The 25,301-nt window shown below is 44.3% G+C and overlaps 1 protein-coding gene across 8 annotated transcripts in view; it reads right to left on the bottom strand.

The window, feature by feature from the left end:
• The window catches only part of LOC138327503 (anoctamin-7-like), a 62,879-nt gene extending 39,635 nt beyond the window's left edge, over positions 1 to 23,244 (bottom strand). For 7 of the 8 annotated variants that reach the window (XM_069273646.1, XM_069273643.1, XM_069273645.1 and 4 more), the window contains exons 1-3: positions 23,089 to 23,244; positions 14,371 to 14,858; positions 12,799 to 12,867 (exon numbers count right to left, since the gene is read on the bottom strand). In XM_069273646.1, the coding sequence (XP_069129747.1) occupies positions 12,799 to 12,867; positions 14,371 to 14,754 (453 nt within the window). In that variant the 5' untranslated portion in view covers positions 14,755 to 14,858; positions 23,089 to 23,244. The remainder of the gene's footprint in view (positions 1 to 12,798; positions 12,868 to 14,370; positions 14,859 to 23,088) is intronic. The other variant, XM_069273649.1, reaches the window with a different exon arrangement.
• Between the last annotated feature and the right edge of the window lie 2,057 nt (positions 23,245 to 25,301).

Genomic DNA, 25,301 nt, shown 5'->3' with positions numbered 1-25,301 from the left:
GGAATGTATGTACAGTATGACATGGTCGGAATGTATGTACAGTATGACATGGTCGGAATGTATGTACAGTATGACATGGTCGGAATGTATGTACAGTATGACATGTCGGAATGTATGTACAGTATGACATGGTCGGAATGTATGTACAGTATGACATGGTCGGAATGTATGTACAGTATGACATGGTCGGAATGTATGTACAGTATGACATGGTCGGAATGTATGTACAGTATGACATGGTCGGAATGTATGTACAGTATGACATGGTCGGAATGTATGTACAGTATGACATGGTCGGAATGTATGTACAGTATGACATGGTCGGAATGTATGTACAGTATGACATGGTCGGAATGTATGTACAGTATGACATGGTCGGAATGTATGTACAGTATGACATGGTCGGAATGTATGTACAGTATGACATGGTCGGAATGTATGTACAGTATGACATGGTCGGAATGTATGTACAGTATGACATGGTCGGAATGTATGTACAGTATGACATGGTCGGAATGTATGTACAGTATGACATGGTCGGAATGTATGTACAGTATGACATGGTCGGAATATATGTACAGTATGACATGGTCGGAATGTATGTACAGTATGACATGTCGGAATGTATGTACAGTATGACATGGTCGGAATGTATGTACAGTATGACATGGTCGGAATGTATGTACAGTATGACATGGTCGGAATATATGTACAGTATGACATGGTCGGAATGTATGTACAGTATGACATGGTCGGAATGTATGTACAGTATGACATGGTCGGAATGTATGTACAGTATGACATGTCGGAATGTATGTACAGTATGACATGGTCGGAATATATGTACAGTATGACATGGTCGGAATATATGTACAGTATGACATGGTCGGAATGTATGTACAGTATGACATGGTCGGAATGTATGTACAGTATGACATGGTCGGAATGTATTTACAGTATGACATGGTCGGAATGTATGTACAGTATGACATGGTCGGAATGTATGTACAGTATGACATGGTCGGAATGTATGTACAGTATGACATGGTCGGAATGTATGTACAGTATGACATGGTCGGAATGTATGTACAGTATGACATGGTCGGAATGTATGTACAGTATGACATGGTCGGAATGTATGTACAGTATGACATGTCGGAATGTATGTACAGTATGACATGGTCGGAATGTATGTACAGTATGACATGGTCGGAATGTATGTACAGTATGACATGGTCGGAATGTATTTACAGTATGACATGGTCGGAATGTATGTACAGTATGACATGGTCGGAATGTATGTACAGTATGACATGTCGGAATGTATGTACAGTATGACATGGTCGGAATGTATGTACAGTATGACATGTCGGAATGTATGTACAGTATGACATGGTCGTAATATATGTACAGTATGACATGTCGGAATGTATGTACAGTATGACATGGTCGGAATATATGTACAGTATGACATGGTCGGAATGTAAGTACAGTATGACATGGTCGGAATATATGTACAGTATGACATGGTCGGAATGTATGTACAGTATGACATGGTCGGAATGTATGTACAGTATGACATGGTCGGAATGTATGTACAGTATGACATGGTCGGAATGTATGTACAGTATGACATGTCGGAATGTATGTACAGTATGACATGGTCGGAATGTATGTACAGTATGACATGGTCGGAATGTATGTACAGTATGACATGGTCGGAATATATGTACAGTATGACATGGTCGTAATATATGTACAGTATGACATGGTCGTAATATATGTACAGTATGACATGGTCGGAATGTATGTACAGTATGACATGGTCGGAATGTATGTACAGTATGACATGGTCGGAATGTATGTACAGTATGACATGGTCGGAATGTATGTACAGTATGAATTGTCGGAATGTATGTACAGTATGACATGTCGGAATGTATGTACAGTATGACATGTCGGAATGTATGTACAGTATGACATGGTCGGAATGTATGTACAGTATGACATGGTCGGAATGTATGTACAGTATGACATGTCGGAATGTATGTACAGTATGACATGGTCGGAATGTATGTACAGTATGACATGTCGGAATGTATGTACAGTATGACATGGTCGGAATGTATGTACAGTATGACATGGTCGGAATGTATGTACAGTATGACATGGTCGGAATGTATGTACAGTATGACATGTCGGAATGTATGTACAGTATGACATGGTCGGAATGTATGTACAGTATGACATGGTCGGAATGTATTTACAGTATGACATGGTCGGAATGTATGTACAGTATGACATGGTCGGAATGTATGTACAGTATGACATGGTCGGAATGTATGTACAGTATGACATGGTCGGAATGTATGTACAGTATGACATGGTCGGAATGTATGTGTACAGTATGACATGGTCGGAATGTATTTACAGTATGACATGGTCGGAATGTATGTACAGTATGACATGGTCGGAATGTATGTACAGTATGACATGGTCGGAATGTATTTACAGTATGACATGGTCGGTAATATATGTACAGTATGACATGGTCGGAATGTATGTACAGTATGACATGTCGGAATGTATGTACAGTATGACATGGTCGGAATGTATTCAGTATGACATGTCGGAATGTATGACAGTATGACATGGTCGGAATGTATGTACAGTATGACATGGTCGGAATGTATTACAGTATGACATGGTCGGAATGTATGTACAGTATGACATGGTCGGAATGTATGTACAGTATGACATGGTCGGAATGTATGTACAGTATGACATAGTCGGAATGTATGTACAGTATGACATGGTCGGAATGTATGTACAGTATGACATGGTCGGAATGTATGTACAGTATGACATGGTCGGAATGTATGTACAGTATGACATGGTCGGAATGTATGTACAGTATGACATGGTCGGAATGTATGTACAGTATGACATGGTCGGAATATATGTACAGTATGACATGGTCGGAATATATGTACAGTATGACATGGTCGGAATGTATGTACAGTATGACATGGTCGGAATGTATGTACAGTATGACATGGTCGGAATGTATGTACAGTATGACATGGTCGGAATATATGTACAGTATGACATGGTCGGAATGTATGTACAGTATGACATGGTCGGAATGTATGTACAGTATGACATGGTCGGAATGTATGTACAGTATGACATGGTCGGAATGTATGTACAGTATGACATGGTCGGAATGTATGTACAGTATGACATGGTCGGAATGTATGTACAGTATGACATGGTCGGAATGTATGTACAGTATGACATGGTCGGAATGTATGTACAGTATGACATGGTCGGAATGTATGTACAGTATGACATGGTCGGAATGTATGTACAGTATGACATGGTCGGAATGTATGTACAGTATGACATGGTCGGAATGTATGTACAGTATGACATGGTCGGAATGTATGTACAGTATGACATGGTCGGAATGTATGTACAGTATGACATGGTCGGAATGTATGTACAGTATGACATGGTCGGAATGTATGTACAGTATGACATGGTCGGAATGTATGTACAGTATGACATGGTCGGAATGTATGTACAGTATGACATGGTCGTATGTATGTACAGTATGACATGGTCGGAATGTATGTACAGTATGACATGGTCGGAATGTATGTACAGTATGACATGGTCGTAATATATGTACAGTATGACATGGTCGGAATGTATGTACAGTATGACATGGTCGGAATGTATGTACAGTATGACATGGTCGGAATGTATGTACAGTATGACATGGTCGGAATGTATTTACAGTATGACATGGTCGGAATGTATGTACAGTATGACATGGTCGGAATGTATGTACAGTATGACATGGTCGGAATGTATGTACAGTATGACATGGTCGGAATGTATGTACAGTATGACATGGTCGGAATGTATGTACAGTATGACATGGTCGGAATGTATGTACAGTATGACATGGTCGGAATGTATGTACAGTATGACATGGTCGGAATGTATGTACAGTATGACATGGTCGGAATGTATGTACAGTATGACATGGTCGGAATGTATGTACAGTATGACATGTCGGAATGTATGTACAGTATGACATGGTCGGAATGTATGTACAGTATGACATGGTCGGAATGTATGTACAGTATGACATGTCGGAATGTATGTACAGTATGACATGGTCGGAATGTATGTACAGTATGACATGGTCGGAATGTATGTACAGTATGACATGGTCGGAATGTATGTACAGTATGACATGGTCGGAATGTATGTACAGTATGACATGGTCGGAATGTATGTACAGTATGACATGGTCGGAATGTATGTACAGTATGACATGGTCGGAATGTATGTACAGTATGACATGTCGGAATGTATGTACAGTATGACATGGTCGGAATTATATGTACAGTATGACATGTCGGAATGTATGTACAGTATGACATGGTCGGAATGTATGTACAGTATGACATGGTCGGAATGTATGTACAGTATGACATGGTCGGAATGTATGTACAGTATGACATGGTCGGAATGTATGTACAGTATGACATGGTCGGAATGTATGTACAGTATGACATGGTCGGAATGTATGTACAGTATGACATGGTCGGAATGTATGTACAGTATGACATGGTCGGAATGTATGTACAGTATGACATGGTCGGAATGTATTTACAGTATGACATGGTCGTAATATATGTACAGTATGACATGGTCGGAATGTATGTACAGTATGACATGGTCGGAATGTATGTACAGTATGACATGGTCGGAATGTATGTACAGTATGACATGGTCGGAATGTATGTACAGTATGACATGGTCGGAATGTATGTACAGTATGACATGGTCGGAATGTATTTACAGTATGACATGGTCGTAATATATGTACAGTATGACATGGTCGGAATATATGTACAGTATGACATGGTCGTAATATATGTACAGTATGACATGGTCGGAATGTATGTACAGTATGACATGTCGGAATGTATGTACAGTATGACATGGTCGGAATGTATGTACAGTATGACATGGTCGGAATGTATGTACAGTATGACATGGTCGGAATGTATGTACAGTATGACATGGTCGGAATGTATGTACAGTATGACATGGTCGGAATGTATGTACAGTATGACATGGTCGGAATGTATGTACAGTATGACATGGTCGGAATGTATGTACAGTATGACATGGTCGGAATGTATGTACAGTATGACATGGTCGGAATGTATGTACAGTATGACATGGTCGGAATGTATGTACAGTATGACATGGTCGGAATGTATGTACAGTATGACATGGTCGGAATGTATGTACAGTATGACATGGTCGGAATGTATGTACAGTATGACATGGTCGGAATGTATTAATGTACAGTATGACATGGTCGTAATATATGTACAGTATGACATGGTCGGAATATATGTACAGTATGACATGGTCGGAATGTATGTACAGTATGACATGGTCGGAATGTATGTACAGTATGACATGGTCGGAATGTATGTACAGTATGACATGGTCGGAATGTATGTACAGTATGACATGTCGGAATGTATTTACAGTATGACATGGTCGGAATGTATGTACAGTATGACATGGTCGGAATGTATGTACAGTATGACATGGTCGTAATATATGTACAGTATGACATGGTCGGAATGTATTTACAGTATGACATGGTCGGAATGTATGTACAGTATGACATGTCGGAATGTATGTACAGTATGACATGGTCGGAATGTATGTACAGTATGACATGGTCGGAATGTATGTACAGTATGACATGGTCGGAATGTATGTACAGTATGACATGGTCGGAATGTATTTACAGTATGACATGGTCGGAATGTATGTACAGTATGACATGGTCGGAATGTATGTACAGTATGACATGGTCGGAATGTATGTACAGTATGACATGGTCGGAATGTATTTACAGTATGACATGGTCGGAATGTATGTACAGTATGACATGGTCGGAATGTATGTACAGTATGACATGGTCGGAATGTATGTACAGTATGACATGTCGGAATGTATGTACAGTATGACATGGTCGGAATGTATGTACAGTATGACATGTCGGAATGTTGTACAGTATGACATGGTCGAATGTATGTACAGTATGACATGGTCGGAATGTATGTACAGTATGACATGGTCGGAATGTATGTACAGTATGACATGGTCGGAATGTATGTACAGTATGACATGGTCGGAATGTATGTACAGTATGACATGGTCGGAATGTATGTACAGTATGACATGGTCGGAATATATGTACAGTATGACATGGTCGGAATGTATGTACAGTATGACATGGTCGGAATGTATGTACAGTATGACATGGTCGGAATGTATGTACAGTATGACATGGTCGGAATGTATGTACAGTATGACATGGTCGGAATGTATGTACAGTATGACATGGTCGGAATGTATGTACAGTATGACATGGTCGGAATGTATGTACAGTATGACATGGTCGGAATGTATGTACAGTATGACATGGTCGGAATGTATGTACAGTATGACATGGTCGGAATTATGTACAGTATGACATGGTCGGAATGTATGTACTATGAATGTCGAATGTATGTACAGTATGACATGGTCGGAATGTATGTACAGTATGACATGGTCGGAATGTATGTACAGTATGACATGGTCGGAATGTATGTACAGTATGACATGGTCGGAATGTATGTACAGTATGACATGGTCGGAATATATGTACAGTATGACATGGTCGGAATGTATGTACAGTATGACATGGTCGGAATGTATGTACAGTATGACATGGTCGGAATGTATGTACAGTATGACATGGTCGGAAATGTATGTACAGTATGACATGGTCGGAATGTATGTACAGTATGACATGGTCGGAATGTATGTACAGTATGACATGGTCGGAATGTATGTACAGTATGACATGGTCGGAATGTATGTACAGTATGACATGGTCGGAATGTATGTACAGTATGACATGGTCGGAATGTATGTACAGTATGACATGGTCGGAATGTATGTACAGTATGACATGGTCGGAATGTATGTACAGTATGACATGGTCGGAATGTATGTACAGTATGACATGGTCGGAATGTATGTACAGTATGACATGGTCGGAATGTATGTACAGTATGACATGGTCGGAATGTATTGTACAGTATGACATGGTCGGAATGTATGTACAGTATGACATGGTCGGAATGTATGTACAGTATGACATGGTCGGAATGTATTACAGTATGACATGTCGAATTATGTACAGTATGACATGGTCGGAATGTATGTACAGTATGACATGTCGGAATGTATGTACAGTATGACATGGTCGGAATGTATGTACAGTATGACATGGTCGGAATGTATGTACAGTATGACATGGTCGGAATGTATGTACAGTATGACATGGTCGGAATGTATGTACAGTATGACATGGTCGGAATATATGTACAGTATGACATGGTCGGAATGTATGTACAGTATGACATGGTCGGAATGTATGTACAGTATGACATGGTCGGAATGTATGTACAGTATGACATGGTCGGAATGTATTTACAGTATGACATGGTCGGAATGTATGTACAGTATGACATGGTCGGAATGTATGTACAGTATGACATGTCGGAATGTATGTACAGTATGACATGTCGGAATGTATGTACAGTATGACATGGTCGGAATGTATGTACAGTATGACATGGTCGGAATGTATGTACAGTATGACATGGTCGGAATGTATGTACAGTATGACATGGTCGGAATGTATGTACAGTATGACATAGTCGGAATGTATGTACAGTATGACATGGTCGGAATGTATGTACAGTATGACATGGTCGGAATGTATGTACAGTATGACATGTCGGAATGTATGTACAGTATGACATGGTCGGAATGTATGTACAGTATGACATGTCGGAATGTATGTACAGTATGACATGGTCGGAATGTATGTACAGTATGACATGGTCGGAATGTATGTACAGTATGACATGGTCGGAATGTATGTACAGTATGACATGTCGGAATGTATGTACAGTATGACATGGTCGGAATGTATGTACAGTATGACATGGTCGGAATGTATGTACAGTATGACATGGTCGGAATGTATGTACAGTATGACATGGTCGGAATGTATGTACAGTATGACATGGTCGGAATGTATGTACAGTATGACATGTCGGAATGTATGTACAGTATGACATGGTCGGAATGTATGTACAGTATGTACAGTATGACATGTCGGAATGTATGTACAGTATGACATGGTCGGAATATATGTACAGTATGACATGGTCGGAATGTATGTACAGTATGACATGTCGGAATGTATGTACAGTATGACATGGTCGGAATGTATGTACAGTATGACATGGTCGGAATGTATGTACAGTATGACATGGTCGGAATGTATGTACAGTATGACATGGTCGGAATGTATGTACAGTATGACATGTCGGAATGTATGTACAGTATGACATGGTCGGAATGTATGTACAGTATGACATGGTCGGAATGTATGTACAGTATGACATGGTCGGAATGTATGTACAGTATGACATGGTCGGAATGTATGTACAGTATGACATGTCGGAATGTATGTACAGTATGACATAGTCGGAATGTATGTACAGTATGACATGGTCGGAATGTATGTACAGTATGACATGGTCGGAATGTATGTACAGTATGACATGGTCGGAATGTATGTACAGTATGACATGGTCGGAATGTATGTACAGTATGACATGGTCGGAATGTATGTACAGTATGACATGTCGGAATGTATGTACAGTATGACATGGTCGGAATGTATGTACAGTATGACATAGTCGGAATGTATGTACAGTATGACATGGTCGGAATGTATGTACAGTATGACATGTCGGAATGTATGTACAGTATGACATGGTCGGAATGTATGTACAGTATGACATGGTCGGAATGTATGTACAGTATGACATGGTCGGAATGTATGTACAGTATGACATGTCGGAATGTATGTACAGTATGACATGTCGGAATGTATGTACAGTATGACATGGTCGGAATGTATTTACAGTATGACATGGTCGGAATGTATGTACAGTATGACATGGTCGGAATGTATGTACAGTATGACATGGTCGGAATGTATGTACAGTATGACATGGTCGGAATGTATGTACAGTATGACATGGTCGGAATGTATGTACAGTATGACATGGTCGGAATGTATGTACAGTATGACATGTCGGAATGTATGTACAGTATGACATGGTCGGAATGTATGTACAGTATGACATGTCGGAATGTATGTACAGTATGACATGGTCGGAATGTATGTACAGTATGACATGTCGGAATGTATGTACAGTATGACATGGTCGGAATGTATGTACAGTATGACATGGTCGGAATGTATGTACAGTATGACATGGTCGGAATGTATGTACAGTATGACATGGTCGGAATGTATGTACAGTATGACATGGTCGGAATGTATGTACAGTATGACATGGTCGGAATGTATGTACAGTATGACATGGTCGGAATGTATGTACAGTATGACATGTCGGAATGTATGTACAGTATGACATGGTCGGAATGTATGTACAGTATGACATGGTCGGAATGTATGTACAGTATGACATGGTCGGAATGTATGTACAGTATGACATGGTCGGAATGTATGTACAGTATGACATGGTCGGAATGTATGTACAGTATGACATGGTCGGAATGTATGTACAGTATGACATGGTCGGAATGTATGTACAGTATGACATGGTCGGAATGTATGTACAGTATGACATGGTCGGAATGTATGTACAGTATGACATGGTCGGAATGTATGTACAGTATGACATGGTCGGAATGTATGTACAGTATGACATGGTCGGAATGTATGTACAGTATGACATGGTCGGAATGTATGTACAGTATGACATGGTCGGAATGTATGTACAGTATGACATGGTCGGAATGTATGTACAGTATGACATGGTCGGAATGTATGTACAGTATGACATGTCGTAATATATGTACAGTATGACATAGTCGTAATGTATGTACAGTATGACATGGTCGGAATGTATGTACAGTATGACATGGTCGGAATGTATGTACAGTATGACATGGTCGGAATGTATGTACAGTATGACATGTCGGAATGTATGTACAGTATGACATGGTCGGAATGTATGTACAGTATGACATGGTCGTAATATATGTACAGTATGACATGGTCGGAATGTATGTACAGTATGACATGGTCGGAATGTATGTACAGTATGACATGGTCGGAATGTATGTACAGTATGACATGGTCGGAATGTATGTACAGTATGACATGGTCGGAATGTATGTACAGTATGACATGGTCGGAATGTATGTACAGTATGACATGGTCGTAATATATGTACAGTATGACATGGTCGGAATGTATGTACAGTATGACATGTCGGAATGTATGTACAGTATGACATGGTCGGAATGTATGTACAGTATGACATGGTCGGAATGTATTGTACAGTATGACATGGTCGGAATGTATGTACAGTATGACATGGTCGGAATGTATGTACAGTATGACATGGTCGGAATGTATGTACAGTATGACATGGTCGACATGGTCGGAATGTATGTACAGTATGACATGGTCGGAATGTATGTACAGTATACGTATGACATGTCGGAATGTATGTACAGTATGACATGGTCGGAATGTATGTACAGTATGACATGGTCGGAATGTATGTACAGTATGACATGGTCGGAATGTATGTACAGTATGACATGGTCGGAATGTATGTACAGTATGACATGGTCGGAATGTATGTACAGTATGACATGGTCGGAATGTATGTACAGTATGACATGGTCGGAATGTATGTACAGTATGACATGGTCGGAATGTATGTACAGTATGACATAGTCGGAATGTATGTACAGTATGACATGTCGGAATGTATGTACAGTATGACATGGTCGGAATGTATGTACAGTATGACATGGTCGGAATGTATGTACAGTATGACATGGTCGGAATGTATGTACAGTATGACATGGTCGGAATGTATGTACAGTATGACATGGTCGGAATGTATGTACAGTATGACATGTCGGAATGTATGTACAGTATGACATGTCGGAATGTATGTACAGTATGACATGGTCGGAATATATGTACAGTATGACATGGTCGGAATGTATGTACAGTATGACATGGTCGGAATGTATGTACAGTATGACATGGTCGGAATGTATGTACAGTATGACATGGTCGGAATGTATGTACAGTATGACATGGTCGGAATGTATGTACAGTATGACATGTCGGAATGTATGTACAGTATGACATGGTCGGAATGTATGTACAGTATGACATGGTCGGAATGTATGTACAGTATGACATGGTCGGAATGTATGTACAGTATGACATGGTCGGAATGTATGTACAGTATGACATGGTCGTAATATATGTACAGTATGACATGGTCGGAATGTATGTACAGTATGACATGGTCGGAATGTATGTACAGTATGACATGGTCGGAATGTATGTACAGTATGACATGTCGGAATGTATGTACAGTATGACATGGTCGGAATGTATGTACAGTATGACATGGTCGGAATGTATGTACAGTATGACATGGTCGGAATGTATGTACAGTATGACATGGTCGGAATGTATGTACAGTATGACATGTCGGAATGTATGTACAGTATGACATGTCGGAATGTATGTACAGTATGACATGGTCGGAATGTATGTACAGTATGACATGGTCGGAATGTATGTACAGTATGACATGGTCGGAATGTATGTACAGTATGACATGGTCGGAATGTATGTACAGTATGACATGTCGGAATGTATGTACAGTATGACATGTCGGAATGTATGTACAGTATGACATGGTCGGAATATATGTACAGTATGACATGGTCGGAATGTATGTACAGTATGACATGGTCGGAATGTATGTACAGTATGACATGGTCGGAATGTATGTACAGTATGACATGGTCGGAATGTATGTACAGTATGACATGGTCGGAATGTATGTACAGTATGACATGTCGGAATGTATGTACAGTATGACATGGTCGGAATGTATGTACAGTATGACATGGTCGGAATGTATGTACAGTATGACATGTCGGAATGTATGTACAGTATGACATAGTCGGAATGTATGTACAGTATGACATGGTCGGAATGTATGTACAGTATGACATGGTCGGAATGTATGTACAGTATGACATGTCGGAATGTATGTACAGTATGACATGGTCGGAATGTATGTACAGTATGACATGGTCGGAATGTATGTACAGTATGACATGGTCGGAATGTATGTACAGTATGACATGGTCGGAATGTATGTACAGTATGACATGTCGGAATGTATGTACAGTATGACATGGTCGGAATGTATGTACAGTATGACATGTCGGAATGTATGTACAGTATGACATGGTCGTAATGTATGTACAGTATGACATGTCGGAATGTATGAACAGAATGACATGATCGGAATGTATGTATAGATTGCAGTCATCAAACCATTTGAAACCATAAGTCATTACATTTCATATTTGATATTTTCTAGCAGATTAAACATGAACTGTACTTGTAGCCAAAGTAATGAGCACAAACAACAAGTTCTCAACAATGGTACAACACATGCAGTATATTAAATTCCAATCACAAAGGCTATATTATATATATATATCTTGCAGCATGCAAATGCTGTTTAGCATTTCTACCTGATATACAGACTTTCGTCTGGCCTTTTCTTTCTTTTGTACATTTTTCAACATTTCTGCTGTACTTTTCTGAAATAAAAAAATTGATAGACCACTCCTAAAATATTGTTACCAGAATCTGCAGAAATCTAGTTAAAATTAGTGTCTCAAATGGAAAGGGATCAAAGCTAGCTTACTCCATATTTTCATCATATAGGTGTCGAGTTTCTGAATTACTGAATGGTTGTGAAAATCATGAAAGGAAGGATTAATACTTAACAAAACTGTGATAATACTTTTAAAGGGAGTTGACTCACATAGTTTTTGTGGACACTGTCAACCTCCTATATCAAGGTGGCAGATAAATCTTTGTTGTGTATAAGTAAATTAATTGGTTGACCGTTCTGATTTCTGAACATGTTAATCGATCAATCACACTAGACGTTGAATGGCAACTAACAGATATACCAATGGAAACCTGAATCTATAAATTTAAGAAATGCAAAACGATTCAGGTAAAAATTCTTTGAAATCTCAGATATTTCAAACTGAACAAGATCAACATCAAAGATGGTGTGCCAGGCTATTTGTTTCTGAACCTGACTCAGAATGAATTTGGAATTATATAGTTTAAGACCAAGAGGAATTTGGTACCGGTATTTAACTTGTGTAACATGAGAGGATAAAATACAGTGGCCGGACCAGTTCCACATCCAGGACCTCCTAACATTAGTCAGACCCTCCACTGATTTAGCTACTTGGCTGTCAATGCTCAATGTCTCTAATGCCGATATGGGCACATTTGTGAACCAGAATAATCCTGGTGTTTTCAAGAAATAGGTATAAGAGATGATGTGAATCCCTGATAACCCACCATGTGATGGACTTGAAAATCAATATCACTGATTTCCATGATTGTTTCTATTGTTAATAAGAAACAATATTGACCATATCACTGACACATATACCACTGGAAATGGTTTGATCAGTCGTAATGGATACCACTGGAAATGGTTTGATCAGTCGTAATGGAAGTAGTATAGCACTTTCCACAAATACTAACACTAAAGCTGAAACATTATAGATTCTAAGATATAAATTTTGATTGGTTCATTAACAGCAAGGGAGCACAGCACTTTGTGAAATTAACAATTCAATCTAATGTATTGTGAACATACCATGAAAAGTATTAGTTCTAACTATAGCAAAGCTACTGTTCATTATTGTGACAACCTTACCTTCGGTGACTTATCTGGTTACTCCAGCTTTCAACCACCATTTTACCTGGCATACCGTATAAGCTGTAATATTAGCACCCAGGGTGCTTAAAAAAATTATAGCAAAGGGGGTGCTTATAAGGAAACAAAAATGCAAGCTGTTTGCAAAAACCTCTTTAAAATAACCATGGTGCGCTAATTACAGTGAATATACATGAATTATGTCCTTAAATGACCCAGCTGTTAATAGGATGCTGAATTAACCAAATCGAACCCAAACCCCCACCTTCCTCTACCCCATTAAATAAGGTCAGTGGATGATTTCCTGTGAATGTCAACTCTACAACATCACATAAGTAATCTCTGACATACTTACCGAGTCTAATCTCATCTCCAAGTTTACAGTCTCTGCTTCTTTACAAAGTCTCTCAAATGAACAATGTAACATTGTATACACATTTTTCCCATGTTCTTTTTCCTTGATTTTGAATTGTTCCTTTCGTAACCTATCTTCGAAACATTTCCGTAAAGTGTCCCTCCGTAGACGCTCCCTTGTCTCATCAGCGTCTTCCTTTTCATCATCCATCTTCCTCTCATGGACCAGCACCATGTCAATCCGTTTTTCTGTCTTTTTCTTAACTGGATTTTCATTAACTTTTTTGAGGGTTTGTTTGAACCTGCTAGAAGCTTCAAGGAGCGTGCCCAGTCTACTTCTCTGGGTGCCAACACCCCTTTTACGGGGTTTAGTTACCTTAGACATGGTTGCTAGTAGTGATTTCTATGGACTTTTTTTTATTAATTTCTCCCTGTGCTATGAAACACAATCCAAGCTTAACATCCATTTTCTGAAACAGTTGGTTACTCCTATAAAGAGAAATTAAGTGCAGTTTAGAGGAAAAATTGTAAATAAATGAATCTAATATTTTCATATTTAGATAACTCAATATTTGTAATGTTCTTACGTACACTTATAAGAGATAGTCCACACAAACTGACAGTCTGTCACCTGGAGTCACACCGTGTCACCACCCTGACACAGTCCCTCACTTGTCTCCCTGACAACCGTCTCCCACTGACACTCTTACCCCCGAAACCTCTCCCTGACACCGTCTCCCTGATACCATCACCCTGACACGTTCCCCCCCAACAACGTCTGGAGGACTGTCTCCTGACACCGTTACCCTGACACCGTCACCCTGACACCGTCTCCCCTGACACCGTCTCCCTGGACACTGTCGTCTGCAATGACACCATCCCTCAACCTGACACACGTGGTTCATGACCACACCGGTCTCCCGCGACAACCATCCACCCTGATTCCGACTCCCTGACACCGCGTCTCCCCGGGTACATTGTCTCCCTGACACCATCTCTCTCCTGACACTGTCTCCCTGACACCGTCACCTGACAGACACCGTCTCCTTGACAGTCACCCTGACACGTCACCCAGACACAGTCTCCCCTGACAACGTCACCCTGTCACCCTGACACCGTTCTCCCTGACACCGTCTCCCCTGACACCGTACTCCCTGACAACATTATCCCTGACACCGTTCTCCCGGACACCGTCTCACCATGACACCCGTCTCCTGCACAGTGACAGTCACCCTGACACCGTCTCCCTGACACGTCACCCTGACACAGTCTCCCTGACACCGTCACCCTGACACCGTAATCTCCCTGACACCGTCTCCCCTGACACAGTCTCCCTGACACCGTCACCTTGACACTGTCTCCCTGACACTGTACAACCAGACACCGTCTCCCTGACACCAATCTCTCTGACACCGCTGCCCCTGACACGTCTCCCTGACACCATCTCATCTCCCTGACACCTTCTCCCTGACACGTCTCCCTGAATCACCGTCTCCCTGACACACGTCACCTCCCTGACACCGTCACTATGACACTGTCTCTCCTGGACACTGTATCTCCTGACACCACTCTCTCTCCCTGAACACTCGTCTCCCTGACACCAATCTCCCTGACACCGTCTCCCCTGGAACCACGATATCCTGGACACCGTCTCCTGACCACCGTCTCCCTGACACCGTCCATCCCCAGACACTGTCTCCCTGACACTGTACAACCCGACATCGTCTCTCACCATGACTCAGTCTCCATGACACCGTCTCCCTGACACCCGTCTCCCTGACAAACCCGACTCTCTTCTCCTGGACACCGTCTCCCTGACACCGTCACCCTTGACACCGTCTCCCTGACAACCGTCTCCCTGACTCCCTGACACCCTAATAAACCTCCCTGTACACCCCTTCTCCCGGACACCGTCTCACTGATAACCATCACCCTGACACCGTCACCCCAAACCGTCTGGAGACTGTCTTCCTGACACTGTTACCCTGACACCCTCCTCCCTGACACCCGTCTTCCTGACACCGGTCTCAATGACAACATATCCCTGACACCGTTTCACCTGACACGGTCTCCGCGACACTGTCCATCACCCTGATACCGACTCCCTGACACCGCGGTCTCCCCTGTCCACCGTCAACCCTGACACCATCATCCTGACACTGTCTCACCTGACACCGTCACCTGACAGGACAACCGTCTCCCTGACACTGTCACCCTGACACCATCTACCTGACACACCGTTCACCCTGAAGACACTCTCCCTGACAACCGTCACCCTGTCCCTGACACCGTCTCCCTGACACCGTCTCCCTGACACAAACCGTCCCTGACACCACCCTGACACCGTCCACCTGACACCGTCTCCCTGACAAACGTCTCCCTGACAAACCGTCTCCCTGACACCAGTCTCCCTGACACCCTGACACGGTCTCCCTGACACCGTCTCCTGACACCGTCTCCCTGAACATGACGTCTCCTGACAACACGTCTCCCTGACACCGTCACCGTCTCCCTGACACCGTCTCCCTGACAACCGACACCGTCTCCCCTGACACCGTCTCCCAGACACCACTCTCCTGAACACGGTCCCTGACACTGTCTCCCTGACACACGTATCCCTGACACCAGTCCCCTCCACATGACACCCTTGCCTGACACACGTCTCAACCCTGACACCAATCGTCCGATAACCGACCTCTGGACAACCGCCTGACCGGTCACACCGTCTGACACCATCTCCCCTGACACCCGTCTCCCTGACACCGTCTCAATGACTGACACCGTCTCCTGACACCAGTCTCCCTGACACCCTCCGCGACACTGTCACCCTGACATTGACAACCTGACACCCGTCTCCCTGACACCGTCTCCCTGACGACACCGTCCCTGACACCCTGTCTCCCTGACACCGTCTCCCTGACAACCGTCCGTCCACCTGACACCGTCTCCCTGACACCGTCACCTCACAGTCTCCCTGACACCGCAACACCCAGACACCGTCTCCCTGACAACCGTCTCCCTGACAACGCGTCACCCTGACACCGTCTCCCTGACATCACCTACACCCTGACACCCGCTAAACTCCGTCTCCCCTGACCACCTCGTCATCCCTGACAACCGTCTCACCTGACACCGTCTCCCACCGTCTCCTGACACCGTCACCCCAGACACCGTCTCCCTGACAGTCACCGTCATCTCCTGACACCTGACACAGTCTCCCTGACAACCGTCACCCCTGACACCGTCTTCCCTGACACCGTCACTGTCCCTGACACCGTATGACCCTGACACCCTGACCATCCCTGACACCGTCTCCCTGACACCGTCAACCTGACACCGTCTCACACAGTCACCCCTGACACCGTCTCCTGAACAGACTAACCTCTGCCACACGCGTCACCCTGACACCGTCTCCCTGACACCGTCCCCCTGACACCGTCTCCCTGACAACCGTCCTCCCTGACACAACCTGACAACCGTCTCCCGTGACACCGTCAACCCTGACACCGTGTACCCTGACACCGTCACCGTCACTGTCTCCCTGACACCTGACATTGTCTCCCTGACACTGACATCCGTCACCCTGACACACCGTCCCGTCCCTGACACCATCTCTCTCCTGACACCGTCACCCTGACATGACCTGACAACCGTCTCCCTGACACCATCCTCCCCTGTCACCTGACACCGTCTCCCTGACACCGTCTCCCTGACACTGTCTCCCTACACCCGAACTCCCTGACACCCGTCTCCCTGACACCGTTCACCAAACCCACACGTCTGGACCTGACCCGTCCTGACAAACCGTCTCCCTGACACACCGTCACCCTGACACCCGTCTCCCTGACACCATCTACCCTGACACCGTCACCCTGACCCATGACAACAAAACCGTACCCCTGACACCCTGACAACCGTACTCCCTTGACAGTCCACCCTGACACCATCTCCCTGACACCGTCACCCCACTGACACCGTCCCCTGACAACCATCACCGAAACCATCCCTGACAGTCACCTGACACCGTCTCCCTGACACCGTCTCCCTGACAAACAGTCTCCCTGACACCGTCACCCTGACACCATCACCGTATCCCTGACACCGTCTCCCTGACACCATATCCCTGACACCGTCTCCCTGACACCGTCTCCCTGACACCGTCGCCCTGACACCGTCTCCCTGACAAGAAGACCGTGCTCCCTGACACCGTCCGTCCCTGACGACCCGTCACCCTGACACTGTCTCCCTGACCACTGACACCCCTGACATCGCCTCACTTGACACCGTCTCCCTGACACCATCTCGTCTCCCTGACACTGTCTCCCTGACACCGTGGCCTGACACTTCTCCCCTGACACCATGTCTCCCCTGACACCGTTATCACACCGTCACTGAGACCGTCTCCTCAAGTTCTCCCTGACACACCATAATACAACCTCCCTGACACCGTCTCCCTGACACCGTCTCCCTGACACAGTCTCCCTGACACCGTCTCCCTGACACCGTCTCCCTGACACCGTCTCCCTGACACCCTACTCCCTGACACCCCTCTCCCATCCTGACCACCGTCTCCCTGACACCGTCTCGCCCAGACACCGACTCCGTCATCCCTGACACCTGTCATCCGTCATGACTGACACCGTCTCCCTGACACCGTCATCAATGACACCATCTCCCCACTGACACCCGCTATTTTAATTTTTTATTTATATTATTATTCACCCTGACACCGTCTCCCTGACACCGTCTCCCTGACACCGTCTCCCTGACACCGTCTCCCTGACACCGTCTCCCTGACACCATCTCCTGACACCGTTACCCTGACACCGTCACCTGACACCGTCTCATTGACAGTCACCCTGACACCATCTCCCTGACACCGTCACCCAGACACAGTCTCCCTGACACCGTCACCCTGACACCGTATCCCTGACACCGTCTCCCTGACACCGTATCCCTGACACCACTCCCTGACACCATTACCTGACACCGTCTCCCCTGACACCGTCACCCTGATACCGACTCCCCTGACACCGCGTCCCCGACACCGTCTCCCTGACACCCGTCACGCCTGACACAACCGTCTCCCTGACACACGTTCACCTGACAGACACGTCACCCTGACACCGTCACCCTGACACCATCATCCCTGACACCGTCTCCCTGAACACAGTCACCCTGACACTCGTCTCCCTGACACAGTATCCCGACACCGTCTCCCTGACAACCGTATCCCTGACACCATTCTCTGACACCCGTTACCCTGACACCGTCGACCTGACACCGTCTCAACCGCTGACATACTGTCCCTGACACCGTCTCCCCCTGACACAACCCTGACACCGTCTCCTGACACCGTTCTCCCTGACACCGTCTCCCTGACACCATCTCTCTCCCTGACACCGTCTCCCTGACACCGTCTCCCTGACACCGTCTCCCTGACACCCGTCTCCCTGACACCAAGCCGTACAACCCTGACACCGTCTCCCTAGACACCATCTCCTAGACACCGTCTCCCTGACACAGACAAGTCTCCCTGACACCATCTCTCCCCTGACACCGTCTCCCTGACACCGACGTCTCCTGACACCGTCTCCCTGACACCGTCTCCCTGACACCATCACCCTGACACTGTCTCCCTGACACTCGACAACCGTCTCCCTGACACCGTCTCCCTGACAACCGTCTCCCTGACACCATCTCTCTCCTGACACCGTCTCCCTGACACCGTCGCCCTGACACCGTACCTCCCTGACACCATCTCTCCCTGACAAACCACATCGTTCCCTGACACCGTCTCCCTGACCACCGTCACCCTGAGACCGTCTCCCTGACACACGTCTCCCTGACACCATCTCTCTCCCTGACACCGTCACACCGTCACTACATCTCCTGACAACAACTCTCTCCCTGACACCTTCTCCCTGACACCTTCTCCCTGACACCGTCTCCCCTGATACCATCACCCTGACACCGTCACGTCACCACACCGTCTGGAGACTGTCATCCTGACACCGTTACCCATGACACACCGTCACCCTGACACCGTCTCCCTGACACCGTCTCCCTGACACCGTCCTCAATGACACCATCTCCCTGACACCGTTTACCTGACACGGTCTCCACGACACCATCTCTCTCCCTGACCTGACCGTCTCCCTGACACCGTCTCCCTGACACCGTGCCGTGACAACCCTGACACCGTCTCCCTGACACCATATCCCTAACACCGTCTCCCTGACACCGTCTCTCCCTAACACCGTCGCCCTGACACCGCATCCCTGACACCCGTCTCCCTGACACCGTCTCCCTGACACCGTCACCCTGACACTGTCTCCCTGACACCGTAACAACTGACACATCGCCTCCCTGACACCGTCTCCCTGACCACCGTCTCCCTCCTGACACGTCTCCCCTGACACCGTCTCCCTGACACCCTGACACCGTCTCCCTGACACCATCTCTCTCCCTGACACCGTCTCCCTGACACCGTCGTCCCCTGACACCGTCTCCCTGACACAACCTGACACATCTCCTCACCGTCACCCTGACACCGTCTGTCACCCTCCTGACACCTTCTCCCCGACACCTTCTCCCTGACACCGTCTCCCTGACACCATCTCCCTGACCATCACCCTGACACCGTCACCCCAACACCGTCTGGAGGACTGTCATCCTGACACCGTTACCCTGACACCGTCACCCTGACACCGTCTCCCTGACACCGTCTCCCTGACACATCTCAATGACACCATCTCCCTGACACCGTTTACCTGACACGGTCTCCGCGACACCATCACCCTGATACCGACTCCCTGACACCGCGTCTCCCGGTCATTGTCTCCCTGACACCATCTCCTGACACCGTCTCCCTGTCACGTCCCTGACACACCGTCTCCTGACAGTCACACCATCTCCTGACACCATCTCCCACACCAGACCTGACACACCGTCTCCCTGACAGTCACCCTGACACCATCTCCTGACACCGTCACCCTGACACAGTCTCCCTGACACCGTCACCCTGACACTGTATCCCTGACACCGTCTCCCTGACACCGTATCCCTGACACCATCTCCTGACACCGTTACCCTGACACCGTCACCTGACACCGTCTCATTGACAGTCACCCTGACACTGTCTCCCTGACACCGTCACCCTGACACAGTCTCCCTGACACCGTCACCCTGACACCGTATCCCTGACACCGTCTTCCTGACACCGTATCCCTGACACCGTCTCCCTGACACAGTCTCCCTGACACCGTCACTATGACACTGTCTCCCTGACACTGACAACCCGACACCGTCTCCTAGACACCATCTCTCTGACACCGTTGCCCTGACACCGTCTCCCTGACACCATCTCTCTCCCAGTGACACCGTCTCCCTGACACCGTCTCCCTGACACCGTCTCCCTGACACCGTCTCCCTGACACCGTCTCCCTGACACCGTCTCCCTGACACCGTCTCCCTGACACCGTATCCCTGACACCGTCTCCCGACACCGTCTCCCTGACACCGTCACCGTCACCTGACACTGTCTCCCTGACACTGACAACCCGTCATCGTCTCCCTGACACCGTCTCCCTGACACCATCTCTCTCCCTGACATCGTCTCCCTGACACCGTCTCCCTGACCACCGTATCCCTGACACCGTCTCCCTGACACCGTCTCCCTGACACCGTCACCCTGACACTGTCTCCCTGACACTGACAACCCGACATCGTCTCCCTGACACCGTCTCCCTGACACCGTCGCCCTGACACCGTCTCCCTGACACCATCTCTCTCCCTGACACCGTCTCCCTGACACCGTCACCCTCAACGTCTCCCTGACTCTGTCACCCTAATACAACCTCCCTGACACCTTCTCCCTGACACCGTACAGTTTAAATACAATGTTTAGAATTCTCTTGTAATAATTGCTTTATATAGCACAATATTTTAGTAACATTAAATTAGGTATAGTAGTATTAAAATTATACACGTAGAAATCAGTTTAGGAGCTTCATGTGCCTGCTGTAATGTATTGGTATTTGATGTATCATATCATCAGAGGATTGAGACCTAACACATTTATATGCTAACGGTTGAGATACTCATGATAATGTGGCTAACATCATCGTCGGCAGCACATCAATATTTCATTCAGCCATTACCTTCAGATACATCAACTACAGGCAGTTACTAAAAGGATTCTCATATTGTACCTTATTTAAATTTTTCAATAGTTTTTTCTCTTATCTGTCCACAAGCATGTTAATAGCGTTCTTAACGGTAATTCAAAGTACAAATTACCTTATATAGGGACCTACATGTATAACCGTTATATAAAAATACACTGTGTGTACATTGTATGTAAACATAATTATAGTGTACAACTTATGTGAAACAGGTAGACCATTTCTTCCCATACTGTATATATATAAAACTTATAATTTTAATAACAAGTGCCGCATAACATATGAATCTTATCGAAACAGCATTAAACAGATCGTCAATCCAAAATCTTATCCAAGCCATAGTTCAAACGACCAGGTTTCCGATAAGCCAGGTACGGCTAATTAATAATTACAGGTAAATAACGGTAACCGTTCTATATGTCATTATAATGATATACAACGCTCAAGTGTCTTTGTTTTAATTGTTTGGTAGTTCTAACATGAAACAATACATGACAGTTCTATAAAAGCTGGAGAACGAGACATAAACTTACCTTTTCCCGTTGAAAACAAAGTGTCATATTTTGAAGCACGCGACAAGCTGTTGACATGTTGCCATGTTGTAAAGGGAGGTAACTCGACTTGAGGTGACAGGTGACGTGCTAGAACCTGCTCGACAGCTTTCTCCCATCTTCAAACAAATCGATCCTATAGCTTGCTGCCGACATTACAAAACACCATCATCATGCAAATTTGCTATAAATAATGCGCGTTAACATGCGCATTCAGAATTAAATTTGTTTGTTTTGCATATTTTATTTAAATTATCGGGTCTTTTAATGGAGAAAACGCACAGGCCCGTAACAAATATATACATTTTCATTATGTTAAATGTAAAATTCCCATACATGTTTATTTTGTAATTATACACACTATAGTCTATAATATATATATAATCTTTTATCTTCATAAAGTGATAAAAAAAGCATATTGCGTTTACCGTAAGTTGACAATGCATGTGCACCGGCCAGTTTGTTTTTGTTTTTATTTTAGAAGCATGGGAATGTGTTTAATTTTTTATATGGCCCTAACTTTTCTCAGATATATCTGTACAAAAATTACCTTTAATTCCATACTCCAATCGACAGATATAGTGAAGTGAATTTTTGAAAAGGTTTTCTTAACCTTGCAACTTTTCATTTATTATAATTTTTTAACCCACCATCATCAGATGTTTGGCTATTCAAATCACATTTCGTCCGTCCGTCCCGTAAAGGATTATTCTAATATTCTTCAACTAGTGGCGTACAAGTACACATGTATATACATAAGGGTGATTATATACGATTGGAATGACAATTATGACAATGTCTAAATTCTGGACAGTCCAAAACTGTTACATTGTATCGTAATATACACTCGCCACCATGTAGGTTGGCAATATATTTCCCGCCAAAAGGTTTTCACAGCGACACATTTATACATACATACAGACATATGAAACAAAGTTTCCCTACCATGCTCTTAATGTTTTGCCTTTTTTCGCTATTTTCTAAAAAAAAGTATCATACCTTGTTATTAGGATCCACACATCCTCGATACTCCAGTGAATACTATCACTATCGCTATATCCATATAACGTCAGTGATAGTAACCCCTAGCAGTGGCGTAGCGCCCGTCAAGCATGCAAAAATAATCTGACTTACATCTTTATACAGGAGAAAAACAATAACATTTGAATACACGTTACGCTGCAGAATATAAATTACGTATGTATAAATACATATGATATGTCCAACTGAATGCCAAACATAACCTTTTGCACATTCGAAAGACTTGAAGATTGGCCATTCTGGAAATTTATTAGAATAGTCTATATATTTCCGGTTTCGAAGTTGTTAAATTTGATTATGTTTGAATCTTGTCGAAGACAATATTAGACTTCTTCACCAAAATCCCTTAAGCAAATGGGGATTTTGAATCGGGAAACACTTACGAATACCAAAATAAACAACATCGCATGAAAAGTTAGAAATATTCTAAAAAAACATATAATTATATTAAAATGATAGCAAAATATTAAAACAGCAATTAAAACATGTTCTTGGCCTTAGTAACGAAAAAGGGAATTTTTCAATTTTGGTTCACTTCCCGCCCCGTTAAAACGTGTGTTAATCCAAGGATGAGGATTTATAAGTGAGAAGGATTCGTGACTGTCTCTTTACATAACTAAACACCACGCGAGACGCCTATCAACCGGGAATAAAACCGTTTTTCTCAACAAATACTTGTCTTATCGAGTCAAACGAAACACCAATGTAAAGTATATTAAATTTCACAACGTTTATAACTTGTTTTAAGGACGGATAATTTAGAGAATATGTCTTAAATTTTCGTTAAAAAAATATGACAGCTCATGAAATGACGGCCCGCTTCAGAAAGTAAGACGGTAACCCTCGCTCCCGCAAGCTACATCAAAGGCTGCGCCGGCGGATATCAAAGGAAAATCAGTCGTCGCTCAACGTCACGGTCAGTGCACAAACACAAAAGCTCCTGCCTTGTACTCCCCTAAAACCCAGCGTGACTTATCCTTCTCATATACGTCCTTGATGAGGATTTATATCATATACGTCCTTAGTTAATCCGTGATTTCCGGTGTCTACTCACGAAATAGTTTGACTTTTATTTTTGTCGAATATGAGCAGATTTTTTATTTACCCGCTGCGGTAGAAAAGAAAATTTGTTGTTGTAATTGTTATAAATAGAA

This window comes from Argopecten irradians, chromosome 7 (genome assembly GCF_041381155.1).
Source record: "Argopecten irradians isolate NY chromosome 7, Ai_NY, whole genome shotgun sequence".
Classification (NCBI taxonomy): domain Eukaryota; kingdom Metazoa; phylum Mollusca; class Bivalvia; order Pectinida; family Pectinidae; genus Argopecten; species Argopecten irradians.
Note: the sequence above shows the minus strand (reverse complement) of the source record. Positions and strands in the feature narration are given on the sequence as shown.